Source organism: Condylostylus longicornis, unplaced genomic scaffold (genome assembly GCF_029603195.1).
Source record: "Condylostylus longicornis isolate FDR11 unplaced genomic scaffold, ASM2960319v2 ptg000119l, whole genome shotgun sequence".
Taxonomy (NCBI): domain Eukaryota; kingdom Metazoa; phylum Arthropoda; class Insecta; order Diptera; family Dolichopodidae; genus Condylostylus; species Condylostylus longicornis.
In genome coordinates this window covers 1,278,548-1,301,421 of record NW_026578087.1, presented here as the reverse complement: position 1 = coordinate 1,301,421, position 22,874 = coordinate 1,278,548, and the positions used below count along the sequence as shown (strand labels likewise).

General features: G+C 26.6%; 4 protein-coding genes across 7 annotated transcripts; 1 reads left to right on the top strand and 3 right to left on the bottom strand.

The window, feature by feature from the left end:
- Positions 1 to 105: 105 nt before the first annotated feature.
- LOC129614759 (brachyurin-like) lies at positions 106 to 3,324 on the bottom strand. Its single transcript, XM_055529605.1, has 6 exons — positions 3,308 to 3,324; positions 1,551 to 1,675; positions 1,446 to 1,482; positions 817 to 992; positions 559 to 663; positions 106 to 410 (listed from the first exon to the last, which is right to left on the bottom strand). The coding sequence occupies exons 1-6, from the start codon at positions 3,322 to 3,324 to the stop codon at positions 106 to 108; spliced, it is 765 nt and encodes a 254-aa protein (XP_055385580.1).
- On the bottom strand, positions 3,067 to 5,342 carry LOC129614816 (dnaJ protein homolog 1). Its single transcript, XM_055529712.1, has 2 exons — positions 5,097 to 5,342; positions 3,067 to 4,743 (listed from the first exon to the last, which is right to left on the bottom strand). Exon 2 carries the CDS (start codon positions 4,726 to 4,728, stop codon positions 3,673 to 3,675), a length of 1,056 nt encoding a protein of 351 aa, XP_055385687.1. The 5' UTR covers positions 4,729 to 4,743; positions 5,097 to 5,342; the 3' UTR covers positions 3,067 to 3,672.
- Positions 5,343 to 6,308: 966 nt separating this feature from the next.
- Positions 6,309 to 22,452, top strand: LOC129614801 (ubiquitin carboxyl-terminal hydrolase 47). Of its 4 annotated transcripts, XM_055529676.1 has the most exons (11): positions 8,478 to 8,530; positions 8,619 to 8,700; positions 13,750 to 13,943; positions 14,003 to 16,683; positions 16,794 to 17,010; positions 18,899 to 19,096; positions 19,162 to 21,159; positions 21,220 to 21,346; positions 21,517 to 21,587; positions 21,647 to 21,783; positions 21,846 to 22,452. In XM_055529676.1, the coding sequence occupies exons 3-11, from the start codon at positions 13,752 to 13,754 to the stop codon at positions 22,021 to 22,023; spliced, it is 5,799 nt and encodes a 1,932-aa protein (XP_055385651.1). In that variant the 5' UTR covers positions 8,478 to 8,530; positions 8,619 to 8,700; positions 13,750 to 13,751; the 3' UTR covers positions 22,024 to 22,452. The 4 variants fall into 4 exon arrangements, with proteins under 4 accessions (XP_055385654.1, XP_055385651.1, XP_055385653.1 ...); XM_055529679.1 differs by lacking the exons at positions 8,478 to 8,530; positions 8,619 to 8,700 and adding an exon at positions 6,309 to 6,335; XM_055529678.1 differs by lacking the exon at positions 8,478 to 8,530 and having other exon boundaries at positions 8,552 to 8,700.
- LOC129614803 (trypsin 3A1-like) lies at positions 17,369 to 18,548 on the bottom strand. Its single transcript, XM_055529682.1, has 2 exons — positions 18,132 to 18,548; positions 17,369 to 18,070 (listed from the first exon to the last, which is right to left on the bottom strand). The coding sequence occupies exons 1-2, from the start codon at positions 18,362 to 18,364 to the stop codon at positions 17,515 to 17,517; spliced, it is 789 nt and encodes a 262-aa protein (XP_055385657.1). The 5' UTR covers positions 18,365 to 18,548; the 3' UTR covers positions 17,369 to 17,514.
- Positions 22,453 to 22,874: the final 422 nt, after the last annotated feature.

The window sequence follows — 22,874 nt, the reverse complement described above, 5'->3', positions numbered from 1 at the left end:
ATGATATGGGTATTTATTTTGAGTTTTTTTATATTTAGAATAATAAATTGGTATAAATTACAGTTTATAAAGTTGTTGTCTAGATAAAGTTATCTTAATTTTTATTTAGCACACTCTAAAATTTTGGCATATCCAGTTGGAATATTCCACAATATTGGTATAACCTCTTGGGTCCAGACTATTGCAACCATTTTTACTTCTAAATGATAAAATTCCTATCAATTTTCTGGAAGAGTTTATCTGTGCAGCTAATCCATGACCGGAATCACCTCTGCACCCTCCTTTCGCGACATTAGAGCCAGATGTTGTACACAAATTGAATTTTGTTACATTTGGATAAAATTTTTTACAAGAATCGATAGACATTAGATAAACATCAACATATTGAAGAAAATCGCTTAAAGTTGTACCTTGAAAAATATATGTATGTACATGCAGTTATCTGATATCCAAAGTTTTTCAAAAAATAAACTTGAAACAACATATTAAAATATAAGCATAAAGTTTATTAGCACTATATACTAAATATTATTTAATTTCTATTGCTTTTATACTTACTAGAATCAGAAGTAAATCCCCAACCACATAAAGTAGCGGCTCCACTCTCTAACGAATAATTATAGGAATCGTACTTTGAAAATAATTGTATTGGCTGAATTATTTCTATGAAAATAAATATTCAACCAATTTTAAACACAATAATTTATTAATAATTTAAGAGACGATAATCAACATATCAAAATATAATTAGTTTTATAATTATTGTACTATTTAGTATTTATTATGGCAAACAGAATTTAAAAAAGGTATTCTTACGTGTTGTAAAGGATAAGGTTGTCCTGAGAACTATTCCCGCAATGTCATTAGCAAGTGTGATTGGGCTAAATTCGTTATGAATAATGAAATCGTCATGGCTAGCGTTCATATTCACAGCACCAGAAGGAGGTGAAGATAGTCGAATGTAACCAAAATAAAGCTTAGCTTTGTTTTTCCTAAAACGAAATTTTTAAAATGAAGTAAGTTGTTTAGATTATATGCAAATTCTAACAATTGGTAAATAAAGAGTTAAAGAAGTCAACATTAAATTTGGGGAAATTAATATACATATGTATGTACATCGAAATAATTTCGAAATCAATTTAAATGTTCATGTTTGATATTTATGTATGTGTAAGGCACGTGAATCTTTATAGCATGAAAGTTGTCCCCGTAAGTCGATACATGTTTGTCTATGATGGGGCAATAATTATTTGTTCTGAAAGAGCGAACATTACCTCAAAATATTTAATTTTATATAAACAATGAAATTTAATATTTCTTAAGGTATTGACAATTTCAAAACCTAATTCTTCTTTTATTTAAGTTCATAAATTCAACAGCCCAGATTAACAAGACTGATTTTTTTTTATCTAAATTTTTAAAGTTACACCAAAATTATTTCTTACTCATATAAACAATGCGCGGCCGTTATTACACATTTGCCTGAATAAAATAAAAGAAAGTTTTGATTAAACTATATTAATAGATTCTCAAAAAACAAAGAATCTCACTTGATATTATTGAGCCTCCACACCATTCTCCATCATCAATATAAATTCCAACGACAAAATTTGTTAATTCGTAACTATCAACATTATCACCTCCAATAATTTTGCTCTGGATCGCGTAATGTTGGCTTTCATTTTTTCCAATGTTGAATTCATCATCATAATTTTGTGCATTTATTTTGGATTTTATTGTTAACACAAGAATGATGAAAAAATTCACTTTATAATTCATTTCAATATAAATTCAAACTTTTACTTTTATTAATAATCACTTTATACACTCCAGTTAAAATTCACGTTCAAAATGTGAAATTTATCATGAATTTAAACAATTTGAACTAGACCAAGACGGTATTTAGACAATAAGAAGAATGTTCTTTCTTGTTTTTTTTAATTAATTGTATGTGTACTTAATATTAAATTCACTAAAATTTATCAATTGTAAATAAATTATTAATTTAATTTTTTTAAACAGTGAAATGTTAAATGTTTACTTATAATTAAATTATATTATACTTATTATTTTCAAATTTATTTTGTTTCAGTAAACTTCAATATTTAACTTCTTTATTTTTAAAATATCGTAGAACATGATAACATAGGCTATTCATATATTACGTAAGTTTTTAGTGTTTAGTATATTAAAATAGACAACAGGATTATAGGAATAGAGTTTAATGGAAGAAAAATTACTTGACTCAATTCGTGAACAGCTTCACATTGGAAATGTGATGAATGTAAAACGGCTGTTGAATATTTGCCTTATATGGATTCATCCTGAAGGTTAAGGATTTTTTATAATTGCGTTCTTACTTAACTCTTAATATGAAACACGGTCTATTTATACAAAATTACAACTGTACTGAAAATACTAAAGAACGTTTTTATGAAATTCTATAGCTCATTTTTAAATTTATGAAAAGATCATGTGAAAAAATGTCGTGCATTCAAGACATTACAGATACGAGTATACCAAAGTAAACTACATATGTATTTAGTTTTTCCATATCTCTAATTAAGGAAAAATGGTTTTTGAAATTTAAGAGCATCAAAATAAACTCAAAGAACTGTAAGAGTTATCAAAAATCAACCCTTTCTGCTAGGTATTCCTATATGTATAAAAACAAAGGTAGATATTCCGGATTATTCCGGATTTTCAACATGCTTTTTATATGTAATGAAATAAATTGATATTGAGTTATACCTCTTTTGACACAAAGAGCGATTGTTAGTTGAGAAGTATTCTCGCAATGAACTTCCTTGATAAATATAACGAAGATAGTCATCCCACTTGGTAATTACATTCTATGAACTTCTCTTTTTCCTCATACAGTAAAAAAATGTCAAGGCACAGAATGGGGCTTAAAAATTTGTTCAAAAAGGGTTTTTGAAAAAGGGGGGAAAATTATCGCAAATTCCTCTCCAAACAAGCAAAGATCCATTATCAGATATATATATGACTAAAATATTTAAATAACGTATTTTCTGAAATTTAAATTTTTATTCATTTTTCATATATTCTGCTCACATGACACACCAAAATATACAAGTTAAAATTTCTAGTTTTTTTTTAATATTTTTATTGTACTAAAACGTACTTTTAAAACTTATTAGAGAAATAAAAAAAAAATATTAATCCATGTTACAAAATGTTGTTAGAAAATGTTGTGTTCTTAATTTTCTTAATATTCTTTTGTTTAAGAGCATCATAATACGAATTACAATTGCTTACTTAATATATACACTTGATTTTTAAATACCACATTAAGCCATTCATTTCATTAAACTTAAAATATTTAATTTATATTATTTAACTACATTGTTTTTGGAAATTTACATTATAATATTTATACATTGTAACGTTAATTTCTTACAGTTTAGCCAAAGGCTAGATGTCACATTTACATACTAGCTGATTATTATAAAATCTCTGTCATATTATTTTATGTTTTAAGTTAAATAAATATACTAAATATGAAACAGAAATAAAAATTCTTACACATGCAGCCGCAATTACCATCCTTGGTGGTCCTACGTTCTGTAAATCAATTAGTTACTAATATAAATGGTTAGATTCTTTAACGAATTTGCCCTAAAAGCAAATCTCCTTCATCTCTCTCCGCATTTAATTTGGCAAAACGTCTTTCAATATGTCTTTTGCTCCATTCCCCAAAGAATCTGGAAATTTGATGTCAAAAGCAACAAGAAGATCCCCCTTCCTTGAGGGCTCTTTTGGGAAAGGTAATCCTTTTGCCGAAATCCTTTTGACTGTGTTAGGTTTGATAATCTCTCCACTAGTATTTATCGACAGAGCCTCCCCTGATAATGTTGGAACTTTTATCATAGTACCACAGAGTGCCTGTTTCAAGGAGACTTTTGCAGAATATTTCAAATCACTGCCCTCTCTTTTAAAAAGTGCATGAGGCTTGTCGCGAATTATAAAAATAATATCAGCTGGAATTTTTCCAGGCATTTGATCTCCTTCACGCTGAAATGTAATTTTTGTTCCAGCTTTCCATCCTGGCTTAACATTTATATTTAAAACTTTTTCTTCTTTTCGAGATTGACCATCTTGTCCAACAGCCATTCTGGATATTTTCATTTTTTTAACACAACCCTTATCAACTTCTTCTAAGCTAACATAAAGATCGTGTTCTATTGGAGGATCTTGAACTTGTCGTTTTCTGTTTGGAGATTGATTCACATTAAATGATTGTGATCTAAATGCTCCTCCAGGACCTCCCATTCTTTGACCACTCATTTGCGCAAATATGTCATGATCATCTTCCATAAAAATGTTTGACCCATCAAACATGCGATTTCCATCTCCACCGAAAAATATTCCGAACGGATCTGAACTACCGAAAAATTGAGCAAATGTTGCTCTGGGATCACCATGGAACTGATATGTGAAGTTTCCACCTGCGTCATTAGGACCACCGGGACCATTTGGCATTCCACCCTTTAAACCTTCTTCACCATATTTATCAAATATGTCTCGTTTCTTTTTATCGGAAAGCACTTCGTAAGCCTCTGCAATCTCTTTAAATCGTTCTTCAGCTTCTGGAGTTTTGTTTTTATCTGGATGATATTTTAATGCTAACTTTCTGTATGCTTTTTTAATATCATCATCGGTAGAGTTTTTGTTAATGCCTAATATTTTATAGAAGTCTTTACCCATTTTTCTTTTTGTGATCTGAAATAAATTAAAAAAGTCTATTTAGGAACATAATCTTATGACCATATATGTATGTAAATACATAATACGTTAATTTAATTATATGCGGTTGTATATGCACACATATGTATGTATGAATATATGTAAAATTTTATTTATGGCGATCGTAATTGGAAAAATGTTAGTATGATGACATCATAAAAATGATTTTTCTTAGTGAAAATTAGTAAATTTATTAATAAAATTAATGGAAAATATAAATTTTGTCATCCGCAACTCTTGTAAATTAGTAAAAGTACTGATTTATAAATAAATGTATGTACATATGTAAATATGAATGCAGGCCCATACGTAATTCCTTTTAAACTTACTTGATTTTAACTTGTAACTTTCTATTTATTTAAATATGTAACTAGCTCTTTTATTTTTATAATTTCTAATTAAATATTTATTACTGATTATTTTCCGATTTTTTTTTAACTTTATTATGTATTATTTAAATAAAAATTAAAATACTCTCTTTCACACTTTTCAACTAATTGCCTTTTATTTTTATTATGAGAAAAATGTTCTTTTCAGATAATGCTTTTATATAGAATAAAGTTTTCCAGATTATTCGAGCACTTTCGAGTGAAAAAATTGGGAGTCACCTTATTCATGCGTTAACTAATTTGACAGTACAATGTTAATTTCTGCCACTTAAAGCTATTGGGAGTGTTGCCAAGTATTGTGTTTATTCAAAAGATATTATTTAAGAAGTTTTTAAATGATTTTATCTTCAATACGAAAAGAATGGAATACGAATACATTGTCAATTAAATTAATAGAGTTAAATTGTAATTATACAAAAAAAGGTAAAAAATTTGCAAGACAGAAAAAAAAATATTTTTTTTCAATTCTGTACTGCTTTAATATCTAAGTTCTTATATTGAAGAACCTGATAGGAATTTACAGCAAAATCCAAAAAATTGTTAATGCATCGATTAATCGATATCGGGAACTTTTGGAAAGTATATCAATACAATAATAAACGCTTATCTATTTATTTGTACTTTTAGAATGCATGTGCATACAAACTATATTAGAGAATACTTACTTTCATTTTATAGAGTATACCATATATATTCAAATTTTGAACTGAACATATTTAGCTTTTTTTTAATAGTGCAACTCTTTGAAATGGTTTTCGGTTTCTTTAGAATATTCAGAAATTTCCATATGATTAACTTGTTCTTCTATATTGTTGTGTTGAAGAGTTTTTTCAGAAACGTGGTTTTAATCTTTTGATGTAAATTAAAAATAATAATAGCATATTTTAAAAAAAAAGTAAATCTTTAAAAATTAAATTTATAAAATTTTATACAAAAACTGCTTTTTTGTTTCATTTTTGAAATGAATTCACGTGCAATGGTAACCGTCGGAATTATGCAGTTCTTGTGATTTTTTTATGCTACTTTGTTGGTTTTTAATTTACTACCACTAGTTTTTAATAATCGATTATTTACCAGTAAACAACTGTGTCGATTTACGTGTTGTCATTTTGACAGCTGATTTATATTTCTAGTTTGTAGAAATGGCTGGACTTGAAAAACAACATATTGGGAAATCCGGTGAGTTTTATCGAATTTAAGTTTGATATATTTTTTTAAAAATACCTCACGTTTAAATATTTTTCGTCGCCCAAACATATTTTTTTTATAAAACTAAACGAAATTTTGTGGGATTAATATAATCTGAATTTATTTTTGTTGACCTAATTGAAAGAAGGTAATGCACGCAGTGTAAATTAAAACAAAACAAAAACATCAACAAGAATTGATAAATATAAAAGTTTTTCGAATAACAATATTCAAGTTAATTTAGTGCCTTTAAATTGCATTGATAGTTTGCAATTCATTTGTAGGAATATACAAAACCTCAGTTTATAAGAATGGGTCTTTAATTTTTATAACATTAATTATGGAAATAAATTAAGTTTCTGGATAGCAGCCAATGAATTCTTTTATATTCGAAGTGCGGTCATGTATAAGTATACGTTTGATGTACTATATGTTTATCATGCATATTTATTTTTGTTCGCCTTACTAAAAATAGAATTTATTTGTCATTTTAGTACAACATAAAACATAAAAATAAAATTGGTCATGTAGATATAAAGAAGTTTCAGAGGTACACTACACAAAATTTTGTTTAGCTTAAATATAATTTTTTTTGCAGTATTTATTTACTTTATTTAATTTTCAAATAAAGTTTCTGTGAAGACCGGTTTTTTAGTATCCAAGCATGTTGTTTCATTGTAGAAATGGAGTGATCCCAATTAAAAAACTTGTTAATCTTTTCTACTGACATCACACTTTAAATAAGCAGTATCCACAAATTTTCAAAACAAACCAGTCAAAAATTTTGTTTTAAAATTTTTGTTTTTGTCCATCTTGTACCCGCTGCAATCCAAATTATAAATTGACATAATAAATGTAGACGGATTGACAAATTTTTCGTAATGTAAATGTAATGTAACCTAAATGTAACTTATGGTTGACTTATTAATGGTTGAGTATTAACTTAACATGATTTAAGTTAATATTTTTTTCATCCTTTAAGAAAAGTTTGTATACTTCAATACAATTTCAATTCTATTTTTACTGACTAATATTACACAAAATAATTTTTCTAAAAACATTTTTTTTGGTAAAGACTATTTTAATAATTTAATAAATCAAGACTTAATTTAAAAATTAAATAGATTACAGTTCATGACCAACTTATTTTAACGGGTACCTACCCATCAAATTTAAAAAAAATCGCTTTTATTTTTAATGAACAGTACAAAATTTTAGTTAAAGTCCTAACGAAATTTAATTCTAACGGAAACGCACATAATATGTAGGTTAGAAATTTATTAGAATTTGCAAAGTATATGTATAATTATTTTGGAATATATGTAAGTAAAATACATACATGAATTGAAAATTTTATTCAAAATCTATTTTTTGGACCTTTTAGAATAGGCATTTGAACCTATACAAATTTTTACTTACTTCAGTAATTCCGTTATTTTACGCCATAGACATATTGTAAATCCGGTTGTGATTATAACGAATATTGTTTGATCCTGACTTCATCAACATAATGAGTACATTTATACTACATACTTCAATTCAGTAACTTTGTTTTAAATTTTAGGTATAAGAAATACTCTAGTTTACGTAGCTATACTTTTAAATAAGATTCCAGTTATGATAATCAACTCTTCAACAAATTTATTATGATTGCAATTTTTGTTTAGTTTAAATTTTTTAATTTTTGTGTGTTCTAATTTCGTCATAAAGAATATTGTCATAAATGTATTCATACTTACATATGTAGAGCTACATATTTTACGAATTTAAACAAAATCATAATAATATAAGCCAACAAAACAACAAAAAAAGCTTAAAAATGTGTAAAGAGTATAAATTAATGACAACTTTTTTTTTTATTTAAATACTATATAATTTTAAATGTCTTTAATTTGCTTGCCATCGACTTTCATCACAGCGGAATCAAAAGCAAAATTATAACTACATTCATTCTACTTAAAAAAAAATCGAAAAATTTTTTCTCTCAGTTTCTAAAATTAAATCAATGAAAATTTAAGAATTCAGAACTTACATGCTTAAAAAATTGTACGATTTTCTACATCCTACTATAATAGAGGAGAGGAAAAAATTGCAATGTGACGATATTTGTGTATTTAGTTCATTTAGTTAGGATACTCGTGTTGAATAAAGCGCATTTAATCGAAAAAATTTCTGACGGTTTCTTGGTAATATACGCGAATCGTACACTTTTTTATTTTTTTTGTATTTATATAATCTTTTGATATTTATTTTTTATTTTTATTTAAAAAAAAGCGTATATATAGGCGTTCTTAAACTTAAAAAGTATATTAAAAAAGAAATCGAAGAAAGTTTAGGAAATAAACTTCCGCAAAAGGTATTTTTAGAATTATTTTTTGGCTAAACTGTTTGAAATCTTATTCTCGATTATCATTTTTAAGAAAAAAAATTAAAAAATATTATTTTAGTTGTCATTTAAACACACGTTTATTTATGAGGCACATACTTATATATACATATGTACATTCATATGTATACCTATATATATTTAAGCATTCCTTAAAATCAGAGTCCAATTTATTTTGTTGGCTTATTTTGTTTTCTTTTTTTTTCTTTAATTAATTTCATTTAATTTCATTTTTTCGATCCGATATAAAGATGACTAATAATTATTATGTATGTAAGTGTTCTATGGTGCAATATTTTAGCTACTTTCAGAAAATTTCTTCAGCTCATAGTGCAAAGAGTTTGTTATAATTTTTATAAATTTAAATTTACTATTTGGATTTTTTTTTTATCCCTTCTTTTTCAAAATTCACTATATTTCTACTCATTTGCTTTTATTTTAAATTGATCAATGTTATTTCCTATTTACTATGTGTATAAACGGTTTTAAGTGAAATTTAAGTAAATTTTGAGTAAATGAATACTAAAGGACTGATTTTAAAATTTTTTAATTTTTAATTCGTATATCAACAAGTGTTTGGATGAAAATATACTTAAATACACTACAAATTACATATATAAAGTCCTTGTGTGAAAGTGTTAAGAGAACAAAGCAATAGATGTTGTGTGGGAAACTATGTTGTGTGGGTTAAGAGAACTGAGATGTTACAGGAACTAGGTCCTTATTTACAATAAGGACCTAGTGTTGATATTTTCTATTTGGCTTATATATTTTGAAAAAATTGAGCCCAAAGAACTATATCTTAAGAATTAGACTGTAAGTTGAATATTTTATAGGCAATAGTAACTATTTATAATTAAAAGATTTTTCTAAACTGATATTAAGTGTTTCATTTATCTTAGGCTACACAACTTTCGAAATTGAAATACGTTTAGATAAAAAAAATATACTACATAATACAATTAGATTTGTGTATGGATGGATATGTGAGCATGATTCGGGAAATATCAATTTTTCTTTTACAAATAATTTTTCTCTTAATGCCAAGATTCTTTTAATTTATAATTTGATAAAATATGTATTTATGTAGATTTGTTTTAAGAATACGAAAATTTGTCTTATAATTTCTTTCAAGAAAGTTCCGATTTTAAAAAAACATTTTGATTTTTAATCCAAATTTGCATAGTTATTTTTTACTCATATTGAAATGATGGCACTATTTACTGCACTTATATTCTGAAATTAATTAATAAAATTAATAACACTATTAATTCTAATAAATATATGAGGAAAAAATTTTTTTCTCCACAATTTTATTATAATATTTTGTTGTTATCAAAGAGTCCTATTCACGCGCAAAATTTTTTTTATGCGTATAGATTACTTTCATTTAACTCACGTTGGGACGTAAGAAATTTACTATCATGTGTAACTTTTATCAAATTTCTAGAGAGGTTTTACTAGGTTTTTGCGGAATTGAGTTTGAAGAGACTGTGTTTCACATTATTTTACGTATGCTAATTTTCTTTTTCTTATAATTTTCTTAAAGAACTCAAATTATATCTATGTGCTTATTAAATATTCATGATATTTCTGACATATGTTACACATTATGTACATATATAAATGATGTACATACGAGTATATATTAGATATTATAATTTTTTTATACACAATATGTTGATGAGTATAAACCTTTAAATTTTTTTTTGGATGATCTAGAAAAAGCTTTAAAGAATTATGCATGTGTATGTATTGCGTATGTATGTATGTGTTGTATTTTTCTTTTAATAAACAACGTTTCTTCAAAAGTTTTAATAAATATTTTATTAAAAATTATAAGAAGAAATTAATTAAAAAATTTTTTTTCTTGAAATATCTGTTAATGCATCGTGAGCAATAATATTTATTACGTGCAAAAGAAAACTCTCTTATTAAAAATTATGTATATGAATTTGTGTATATTATTTGCATAATTAAATATTAGATAATCTTAATTTAATGATGATAAAGTCCGTTCATTTAACAGTTAAACGTGGTTCAAAAATATATTTTTTGATTAATTGTAAAAAATATTCATTAACATTTTTGGAAGAAATATACGACAAAAATATGCTATTTAAAGGAGATTTTAAGGTTCTTTTCAATAACCTTGATATTATCCGCAGATTTATTCAAATTTGAATAAATAGTAAATGAAAAAAAATCGAATTTATTTTGTAAAAATAAAATAAATCGTGTTTGTTTTGTTTTGTAACGAAAAAATATGATAAAAATTTTTGAGTTCACTTATTCGGATTTCATTTGTGATCTTTCTGGCTTCTCTTTAATGAAAATTTAATTTTTAAAATAAATGTACAGATGTCGCACGATGTTTTGTAATTCAAATAATTTTTTTTTGTATGACTTTCTCTTAAACAAAAGTCGAAAATTAAAATTATTATAAAATATTGTTTATAACTTTAAAATTACTTAATTTCTTATGAATAAATTTATATTTTGTAAAATTATGTTAAATTAATAAAGTTCTGTTAAAAAAAGTGAATAGGAAATTAAAAGATTGTTTAATGATAAAGCAACTAATTTGATGAAATTTGACTGGCTAAACAAGAAAATTTTATAACAACGTTGATATTGCGTGGAAAATTGATGTGCGCGGTTAAAAATATTTTATGAAAAATATTTCATAAATCTTATGACGTAATTGTTTGACCCAATTTGTATAACAAATAAATCGCGAAAGAAAAATATTTTTCCATTATTCAATTGTAAAATATTTGTATAACAAATTTAATTTGCATATAGAAAGTTGTCTCTTTTCTTCTATTTCTATGATTCTTATATCTTTTTATTAATCATCCCAAAAAATTCGAAAATCCTTTTTAATTGAATTGCAAAAAATTTCAAAATATTTTGTTTGAGACTGAATTATTTGTGAATTAATTTTAATCTTAAAATATATGTAGGTATATTTAAATTTTGTTGTGTAAAACAAAATATTGTTGAAGAAATAAAAGTAAAAAAAAAATAAATGTACAAAATTTAAATGACTTGTACATTTTTGTTTTCAATGGATTTACCTTTGTCGGATTAATCTGGCATGTCTTTTTTAAAATTATAAGAATTCGAAAGAAAAAAAAATTCAACCATCACAGAATTCTAAATTTAGAAGATAAAATTTTTACACAAAATTTTTTTAAGTATTTTTCTCGATTGTGTTTTGCTTTTATAAGATAAACAAAAATTTTATATATTTAAATTTTTTTTTTTGTTTTAAGAAATGTGTTAGAAAGCGAGAGTAAATACATTGATACATTAAATAAAAAATTGAAATATTCTTACTTTTAAAATTTGTAAAATTTTTAGTATACGCCTAACTTCGATCAAGATCTTTGCCAAGTCTCTGGAAATATTTATTTTAATTTCTTAAAAATTGTTTAAGCAATTTATTACTTTTATAATTATTAAACTTGTATAGAATTACACAAGTGTATAACATTGTATTTTAACAATAAATTTAATATCAACGTGATTGTAAAATTGAAAATAGAATAACAAATATAATAATACACATACATATTGTACATACATACATGATTCTGACAACATGAACACTATTTAAACTCTTAAATAAATTTTACGAATATAATTTTCGCAAAATAAGGTTTTTTCTTCGAAAAATTGAAATCTAAAATAAAAATACGAGTACATTATAACTTTTTTAATAATGGCGTAAGTGAAATTTAACAATAAATAATGTTTGTGTATAAAAATTGTTAATTTGTAATAAAATATTAAAATGTTGCATTTGAATATTAAAATATTTAATTAAAATTTATATGTTAAATATTTCAATATTTTGGAGGTCATAATAATATATACAATTTGTAATATAAAAAAATTTCTTATAAAAATTCTTATAAAATTTCTGAAATCCTAATATTATAGTGTTTTTATATTTTATACGTACTAGTGTAAGTGTACATGAATTTATTTCAAAAATTTTGGCGAAGAAATTATTTTATGACAATAACCTCTACGGGCGGCAATACTTTCAACTTACAAATTTAAACGCATAATTAGAATAAAATTTAAATACTATTTTGTTTTAGTATTGGAGAGTCAAAATTAGATCGTCGTTTAAAATTTATATGAATGGTTTAGCAGCAAATGAATTTATTTATAAAACTATAAAAAAATTTCTTTTGTCAACTAATTATTATAAAAATAATATATATCATTTGTATAATATTGTATAATATAATAATTACATTGCAGTGCAACTATAATTTTGGTTTTAATTAAAAAAATTAAAAATATTTGATTCAATATTTTCCAAAAGAGAAAAATTATAATAAAAATAGGTTTTCCAAAATTTTGTGCGCGGAAACTTTTTAAAATTTTGGCGTGGTATTTATTTTTCTTTCTTTTTTCCTTCAATACTTGTGTGTAGGTGAATAATTGTGATTTATTCAAAAGTTTAAAATTGTTAAGTTGTTAACCTTTAATGGCTTTTTATAAATTTAGGAATGTAGGCATACTAAATGAGTGTAATATTGATTGTGTGCACAGATTTCAAATTTGAAAAGGAAAATTTCAGATGAAAGGAAAGCTTCAAGACATGTAACTTTTACTCAATGTTATAAATGATATACAATTATTTTCTTAAATTAATTAAATAAATTAAGGTATTTAAAGATTCTAAATTATTATTAATGAAAATATTTTTTCTAACGAATTATTAATGATTAGGATGGCAAAAAACTTTGTTAGAACGAATCAAGTAAATTTTTTATGCAACCACGCTTCTCCGCCTTTCGACAATTTCACTAACATTTAACCCCATTCTCGATAATATAATATAATATAATTCCTTTGAAAAATGTTCGAACAACTAGAGTAATTTTTTCTTCTTTTTCCATAGTGGCTTTATTAAAAGTAAAATAGCTAGAAATTTAATTGAATTTTTTAATTAAAAAAAAAAAGTATTTTTTACATAAAAATAATTTTATCTTGCAGATATGGTGTGTTTAACTGAAGACGAACAAACGATATGTACTATTCATGATACAACACCAGGTTCAAGTCAGAAAAAAATTAGTATTATCGTTCGTCCAAATCATACAGTGGCAAAAGTTATACATGATATTAAAACACAATTTTCTTATGAGAATTTTGATTTAATTCTTCAACCGCCTGAAAAGGAACAATCTGTAAGTATATTAATTGAATTTTTATCTTAAATATAAATATAAAATTTTTATTTTTTAAGATATATCTTAATGATAAAAAGGATACAATTTTCTACAAATTACCTGGATTTGTACCAAAAATTAAAAATATATTAATTTTAAGTCCTCCTGACACTATGCTTTCAACTTCGGAATTAAGTAGTGTAACAATTCAAAGTAAAATTAAAGTATCTACAGTAGGAACTAAACAAAGCTTAAAAAACTACAGCACTAATATTAATGACAAAATAAATAAGAGCACCAAAAATTTAGCCGTCATATCATCATCAACCATATCAAACGGTGATGCATTGCATGTTGAAGAAGCTAATCTGGAAATTAGTAAAGATTGTGAAAAATCGAGTAAAACGTCATTCAAAGAAAAGAGCATCGACTCGGTAAATATTTCAGAAACGTTTCATAAAATTTCTGCTGCTATAACAGAAAAAGCTAATACATCAATGACAATGATTTCTGAAACTATTATTGATTGTCCTAAACAAGAAACGAATATTCCAACACTTGTATCAACAGTTGAAATACAACCTACTAAGCAAAGTGAACCAAAATGTGAAGAAAATTTAAAAAAATCTCCTCCTAAAAAATTGAATGTGAAAAAAAAAATATCTACCTCTGAGACTAAAATTGATGGAAGTAATAAAACGGTTGCAAATTGTGAAGAGAATGAGTCAAAAACAAAATCGGTATCAACTAAAAAAGTGGTTGTAAAGAAAAAAATAGTGGACAATACTACGATTGAGTCTAATTTAGCTTCTAAAGAAGAAGAAATTGACAAAGAAAAAAAAAATTCTGTAAAGAAGATTTCAAAAATTACTAAAAAATCACCAGAAAAAACGCTTACAGACAATGTAAGCACTGTAGATACAGCTTTAGTTACCGAGGAAAATGTCAAAAAATCTTCAAAAAAAAATATATCTACCTCAGTTAATCCAAAAGATAATTTAGTTTCAGTTGAAGTTAGTTTGTCGGAAACTACTAGTTCAAAAGAAATATCATATCAACAAGAAAAGTCGCAAACTAAATCATCAAGTTCTATTAAATTAATAAATAAATCGGAAATGACTGCATCCCCAGGAATAATACCATCTGATAATAAACAAACTGGCAACTCAGTTGATGACAAACCAGTGGGTCGGAGGACCATTATTCTAAAATCAAAAAAGATTACTAATAAAATTAATGAAAATTGTGCCAGCAAGCAAAATGTAGAAGGAGATACGGAAACGGTAAATGATGAACTCAGTAACCCCAAAATTTCAACAACTTCTGTTGATCCTGAAGTAAAGCCATTGTCATGTGCCAAAATAATGTCTGCCGATTGTGAAGAAGGAAACGAAACAAAAAATCATAAGCAAGAGTCAAATATCATTATTGCAACTAAAGAGTCTGAAAGTGTTCCAAAACTAATTGAAATGAAAGAATCGTGTGACACATCAAAAAAATTACAGAAGAAAAGTGATCACAATAGTAAAGTTAAAATATCAAAAGGAGAAGGTAATAATAAGCTACCAAATTCTTTTAAAGATAGAGAATTAAAAAAATCAGCAATAGAAGTTGACGGCGTAAGTTTTGTAAATGAAGCCAATGTAGAAAATAAGTTTTTAGATAAAAACTCTCGAGATTGTGTAACTGAAACTTTAGAAAAATGTCAACAACCATCCGATTCAAACAAAGTTGATGAATACATTTATAAAGTAAACGTTGTATCTAACGAAGATTTACTCTTAGATCTCCCGACTAGTTCGTTAGAAAACGTTGAAGCTGCTAATGAGTTAATAAATTTGGATTCTTCATACAATCACGTTAACCAAAGTGATAAGGAATCACATTTGGAAAAATATACAGATTTATTATCAGATGATGATCTAGCTCTGGGAGCATCAGCCAGTCCGACAGAGCCTGATTTCACTGAAACAACAATCAATGTTCCAGTTCCACCAGCTTTACCTATGTTTCAACCAATTGAGTCAACTCCTTCAACCTCAAATAGTGCAAAATTAGACAAAGGAAGCCGTTTTCAATCAAATCGTCCCCCAAATTGTGGCTATGTTGGACTTGTTAATCAAGCCATGACATGCTATTTAAATAGTTTATTACAAGCATTATTTATGACTCCGGAATTTCGAAATGCTCTTTATAAATGTGAGTTTGATAATAGCAAAGATGATATTATACCTTATCAGCTACAAAGACTATTTTTAAATCTTCAAACATCTACTAAAAATGCGGTTGAAACTACTGATTTAACCAAAAGCTTTGGATGGGATTCTACAGAAGCTTGGCAACAACATGATATTCAAGAACTATGTCGTGTTATGTTTGATGCGCTAGAGCACAAATTTAAAAATACGGATCAAGCTAATCTCATTAATATTTTATATGAGGGTAAAATGATAGATTATGTAAAATGTTTAGAATGTAAAACTGAAAAATCGCGAGAAGATACATTTTTGGATATCCCATTACCTGTACGTCCATTTGGTAGCGTCGTAGCTTACGGAAGTATTGAAGAAGCTTTAAGAGCATTTGTTCAACCTGAGATACTAGATGGCAACAATCAATACTTTTGCGAGAAATGTAACAAAAAATGTGATGCTCATAAGGGCTTAAAATTTAAAAAATTCCCTTATATACTAACTTTGCATTTAAAACGTTTCGATTTTGATTATCAAACTCTTCACAGAATAAAATTGAATGATAAGTAAGTGAAAAGTTTAGGAATAATTTTAATTCATAATAGAAATTTTAAAATTTTATAGTAAAATTTTATAGTAAAAAGTAGTGTTTTATAGTAAAAAACTTATGTTTCAGAGTGACATTTCCCCAAATGTTGAATTTAAACGGTTTTACAAAAGATTCAGAATCTGGCATGCATATCCCTTTACAAAGTAATAACACAAATCAAACCAATGGTTATGGAGTGCTCGATGATTGCAGCACAACTGATAGTGGAACAGCCTTAGAAGAAGATAATTGCAGCGGTATCGCGACAACAGCTAGCTCAAGTCATCACGAGAATGAATTACAAGTAAATTGTTTTTATCGATTAATATAAAATAAATTTAAATCTTTTTTTAAGAATAACTTAAGATTTTAATAATATCATTTTTGCCTTTGTCCATAATAACGATTCCTGTACATCAAATATTTGAACCAAAAGTTATACTTAAACTCTTGTATGCTATATGTAATGTTATTTATAGAGATCAGTTAATTACAAATATACAAATAAAATGGTATTTTATAACATTCATTTAACTTCTATAGTTGTAGAACTATACTGATTTAGTTATAAGTTTTTCAGTTACCAAATTAGTAAGTTTTATAAGAAAATTTCGTTAACCAATTGACACATGCATTTGAAGTTAGAAAATATGACTACACGGTTTAAAATTAGTACTCAAAATTTATATTTATAAATAATAATATTAATGTTTACATAAATTTCATATTTCAAATTTAAATGTTATAAATCCAAAAATGCCGAGGGATTTGTTTCCTTCGGCATTTTGGATTTAATTTTTTTTATTATTTAAATATGAGAGTGTTCTTTGATCCAATCCCGTAATGCTGCAACTCTAGTGTAAACACCTGGATATTGTTCAGCAGCACAGCCTTCACCCCATGATATGATACCAACCAATTCGTCATTCAACATAACTGGTCCGCCAGAGTCTCCTTGGCAAGCATCTTTACCTCCACCGGGATAGCCTGCACAAAACATATTGTCAGTTACATCAGCTCCAACAACATCTTCAAAACGCTTAACACATTCTTCAAATTCTATAGTATAAACTTTTACAAATCTCAAAGCATCATTGGACTCTTTGGAGTTAAGAGTGTAACCCCAACCAGAAAGAGTTACCATTGAACTATTTTTAATTTCACGGTCATTTGGTGGTAAATCTATAATAGCTGCTCGTGTTTTAATTGAGATTGGTTCTGTTAATTCCAATAATGAAATATCATTATTAAAAGTAAATGGATTAAATTGTGGATGATTAATCACACGTGATACGTTATATATGAAGCCTCCTTCAGCGTGGTATGTACTACCAACACGAACATAATATTTACGAGTTGTGCTTCTGTTTTTTGACATTAAAAAAGGAAAATTAATCGAATTTTTTATATAATCTTATAAAATACCTTGTGCAATGAGCAGCTGTTAAAATCCATTTTTCTCCAATAATTGATCCACCACAAAAATGAAAGTTGGAGTCCCAAGCCTGTAGTGAAACTTGATATGGGAATTTTCGAATATTGGTTGCAACACCTCCTACAATTCGACTTCTATCAAATGATGCAACTTTAAACGAAAGCGGACTCGCTTGTATAAGACAAAAAAATAACGCAAGCAATAAATATATTTCGGTTTTCATTTTTTGTTTTCGAAGTTTCGTTTAGAAGTAGCAAAACCATTTCGAGTATTTTCTTTTATTACCTTAGTTTTTTCCCGATAAGCTTCTTATCGATTATTTGATAAATCCATGCACTAGATAGAATAAAAACAATAAAGTCGGCAATACCTCAGAGAACTGATAATGTTTTAATTTGAAAACTTGTTAATACCAATTTTGATTTCTAAAATTATTTAATACCACGAAGTGAAATTCAAACTTTTTAATTCCGTAGATTACGTCGCATATTGTTTTAAATATTTTGATATAATTTTTTTCATGACGTTTGAGTTTTAAAAAAAATTCTCACTTCCATTTATATCGCTATTATCGTGTTTTCAAATGCTCTAGTATTGTAACTTATCTAAAGTATTTATTTAATATTTTCAAAAATAAAACAAATATTTATATTGTAAAATGTTGTAATTTTGATTGTCTATTAAATTTTAATATTTTTGCGTCGAAAATTTTAATAGTTCTTAACTCATAATTATTAAATTTTTTAAATACTTTTAGGAGGATGATGAAGGAATTGACACAAGTAATGGCATAGATGGGCGTCTAAATTTCAAGAATGAAAATGGTCCATTTCTTTATGAACTGTTTGCTATTATGATTCATTCTGGTAGTGCTTCGGGCGGTCATTATTATGCGTATATTAAGGAATTCGAAAATGGTGAATGGTATAGTTTCAACGACCAAACAGTAACATATGTGAGTAAATGATACATGCTTGTAGCATATTGCTAAATAGTATATAAATAAAACTATGCTTTCAGATAACACAAGAAGATATTCAAAAGTCTTTTGGAGGCGGTTCATTTAAAGCGTATTACTCTAATATGTATAGTTCAAGTACAAACGCGTACATGTTAATGTATCGTCAAATTGATGGAAAGAAGAATGAAAAATGCATTAAGGTAGATAAATTTCCAGAGCATATAAAGAAGCTTTTAGAAAAGATAAAAACTGATGAAGAAACTAAAAAAGTGAATCGAAACTATGATTCAGACATAATACGCCAAAAAGTATACTTTTTCAATCCTATACTAAAACAAATGAAAGACGCGAAAATATATGTTCCACGCGATTTTGATTTGGAGTCTGCTTTAGATTCTGCATATACGGCTTTAAAAGTGAGTGCCATTGCTTCTATAGAAAGATGTCGTTTAGTAGCTTATGACCATAATTTAGAAGAAATCGAATGTAGCTTCGAGGGACGTGAAAAGGAAGAATTTGGTGAAATTTTAAAAACGCTGCCTGCTGATATAGACTTTTTGTTAGAAATTCGCGAACCTGATGAAGAATTTGAAAAATATAAAAGCGGTGGTGTAACAATTAAGGTATTTGTCATAGATTTGAATACAAATGACTTAGACGGACCTTATTCAGTTCGAGTATATGAAAACGAAAAATTAGGAGGGTTGAAAAAAAGAATAACAAAAAAGTTGCACATTAATTCTGATATTTTTATTTCTATTAACAACTATTATTCGGGCGAAAAAGTATATGTTACTAAAGATTCAACAAGCGCCATAAAAACTGAAGTGGACTTCAAGAAATTTGTTGAATCAAACTTTTCATCTGTAAATTGCTTTTTTATCACAATCCCCGTAGTTGAAAATGAAAATTTAGAAGTATTAGGTATACCATATTCATTAGAGGATATGAAAATTGCTCTTACTCCAAGGCAATCTCCATCTTTCGATCGTAGAGATGATAATGGTTGTGGATCAGATGTTGTTGACGCTGTAGTAATGAATGGAATGCAAAACAGTTATAGTGATTTAAATAATTTTATGAGTAATTCTTCAACGGGACATGGTGATTACAGTAACAGCAGCGCAAATTTTGTGAGTGGAAGGTGCTCACCACCGCAGATATCAATATCGCAGGGTAGTTCTACTGGTAGTAATAGTGAAGACAGTAGCCTCTCTGATGGAGATCGCACGTTAGTCGAGTCAAATCCTCGGGGTTCAAGTCAAGTTTCAAGCACGAGCCATTCACCGCAACTTTCCAGTCCCGAAGATGAAAATCTTATATCGAATAAATTAGATGGCTTTAGTTACACAGAAAAATTCTCATCAAGGAAAGCGAAGGGACGACAAATGTTGAATCAAGGAATTTCTAGTGATGATGAGGAGTTTATTGATTTCGAAAAACATTTGTATTTTAGAGCATGCAATATTTTATCAGTAGACGATTTAAATAAAAATAATTTACCGAATTCAAATACCGATACCGATACCGAGCCTGAGAAAAAACAAACGGAAGAAAAAGTACCAAGAACGTTAAAAGTTTTTGTGGACAAATATATGAAAGTTGGTTCATTGAAAATTGCTTTGGAGCCATATGTAAATGTATCTGCAGAGTACTTTAAAATAATTAAAAAGCAAAGTGACCCAATAAAAAATGAATGTCCAAAGAATCAGGAAGATTTAAGTGTATTTAAAGATGGAGAGCAACTAGTAATTGAAATAGGTCGCGAAGCGAAAAAAGGAGAGCGAAAGGCAAAAATATATTTTATGAGAAGGAAAGAATTGAATGACGAAACTGGAAAATTGCCTGTAGTTTGCGAATTTATATTTAAGCTCGGTATGCTTGCAATAGAAGCTAAAAAACAACTTGTTGCGCAATTACATAGGATAGATTCAAAGTACTATGAAACATTAACCTTAGAAAACTGTCGCCTGTGGGAGAAAAGTGGGAGAAATCCTATTAAAATTTTACCAGATGACTATAAATTAGGAGATTTGAAAATGTCTATAAACTGTGAGGTACTTTGATACGATTCACAATTTTATTCGCCTCAATTTTAAGTATGCAATTTCTTATAGTTTATAGTACAAGAATGTGATGACGGAGTGAAAACCACTACAAGTGAAAACAGTTTAACTTTGTTTGTCAGAAGATGGTACCCATCTAAATATGTTCTAGGAGAATATGAAGAAATAACATTAGAAAGTAAGTAAAGTAATATTAAAATTGATCGCTTTTTACTACTATTTGACATTACTGATTTTATCAGTACGGCAGGATGCATAACTGATATTATTAGGCTCGATTTATTAAAATATTTTTTTAATAATTAATTTTCAAGTTACATAATGTGCAATTTCTTTCATTTATTATAGAAAATAGTGAAATTCGAAAAGTTTTATCTTCAATTTCGCAAATACCAGAGGACCATATTTCATTTGCAAAGGTATGAAAATTTCAGTTTTATCTTTTCATATATGATTTACACTAAATTTAAACTTTAAGGTTAATAGTAGCGCTTTTCCATGTAATAACATATATTTATTGACATTAAATACATCTTTGAGTTGGCTAAAGGAGCCTATGACATTAGATAATTATCCATTACTATCTTCAATATGTGGTTGTGTTTATATTTATAAGTAAGTATTTTTATGCAAAGAAATACAATATGATTTTTTATAATAAAATAATTCATTTAAAGGGACAATACAGAGCCATTGAAAGAGCTAACACCGGAAGAAAGAAAGGAATTAAGCACTAAAGAAAAGGCTCGCTTAGATAGACTTGGTGGCACTATAAGATCTTTATACTCACCACGAAGAGAACGAGCGCTTAAAATTTATTTGGATTCGCCGTCTAAATGTAGTAGAGATGATTAAGCTTAGGATTTTTAAAAGTTAAATTATAATACCAACAACATTAAACATCATTAAACATCAAGAGCCATTTGTCCAAATCATTCTTTGCAGACGCCAAAAAAAAACAAAAAAAATATTTTTTTATTGCTAAATAGCTATTGGTTGAATAATAATTTTTAATTTTTTTATACATACTTTTTTCTATTGTTTATTTTATTAGAATGCAAAAAAAATGTGAATTTCGATATCATAGAACGTTAGATTGAGGATCGAAATGCGATTGCAGTTACTAATTAAACGCGTTTTTACTTGTTAATATTGGTGCAAAAAAATTTTTTTTTGCAAAGAGCTAAAAGAAATTTATTTAAAATATATTATGTATAGCTAATTATGAGACTGTTAAATAAATAAAATTTTCATTTAAAAAATAAATAAAAAAAAGAATCGCTAATAAAAGGAGCGTTTGTTTATTTTTTACAAAACTTAGATAAATTTGTAACCAAAACTTAAAATTTCACATTAGCATTAAAAAAGTTTTAGTTTTCAAAGTTCTTAGATGTTTTTTAAAGTTTCAAAAATTAAGGCACAAAGTGAAATATTTAAAAAAAATCGTTTTATTTTCAGTTCACTTAAAAAAAATTTTAAAAAATTTATTAAAGTAATAAGAAAATTTAAACGAAATTTGGCATGATAAATCCTCTAAAACCAAAATTAGTTTAATTTTAAGTACTAAATAGTTTCCGCAGCAATAAAATGAAAACTGAGTTGTTAATCTTACAAATCTTAACTTGTAGTTATAAAACAAGTTACAAAAATAGTACCGCATTAGCAACCACATTTTTTTGACAACACGTGCAGAACTTCATTGCCAA

Excerpts from the sequence above, each read along its gene's own strand:
- LOC129614759 (XM_055529605.1), bottom strand. Across the intron at positions 1,483-1,550 it reads TGGAGGCTCAATAATATCAA|GCAAATGTGTAATAACGGCC; the intron begins GTGAGATTCTTT and ends TATTTTATTCAG. Across the intron at positions 411-558 it reads GGGATTTACTTCTGATTCTA|GTACAACTTTAAGCGATTTT; the intron begins GTAAGTATAAAA and ends ATATTTTTCAAG.
- LOC129614816 (XM_055529712.1), bottom strand. The coding sequence starts at position 4,728 with ATGGGTAAAGACTTCTATAAAATATTAGGCATTAACAAAAACTCTACC.
- LOC129614801 (XM_055529679.1), top strand. The coding sequence starts at position 13,752 with ATGGTGTGTTTAACTGAAGACGAACAAACGATATGTACTATTCATGAT. Across the intron at positions 13,944-14,002 it reads CGCCTGAAAAGGAACAATCT|ATATATCTTAATGATAAAAA; the intron begins GTAAGTATATTA and ends TTATTTTTTAAG. Across the intron at positions 17,011-18,898 it reads ATCACGAGAATGAATTACAA|GAGGATGATGAAGGAATTGA; the intron begins GTAAATTGTTTT and ends AAATACTTTTAG.
- LOC129614803 (XM_055529682.1), bottom strand. The coding sequence starts at position 18,364 with ATGAAAACCGAAATATATTTATTGCTTGCGTTATTTTTTTGTCTTATA. Across the intron at positions 18,071-18,131 it reads ACAGCTGCTCATTGCACAAG|AAGCACAACTCGTAAATATT; the intron begins GTATTTTATAAG and ends GTCAAAAAACAG.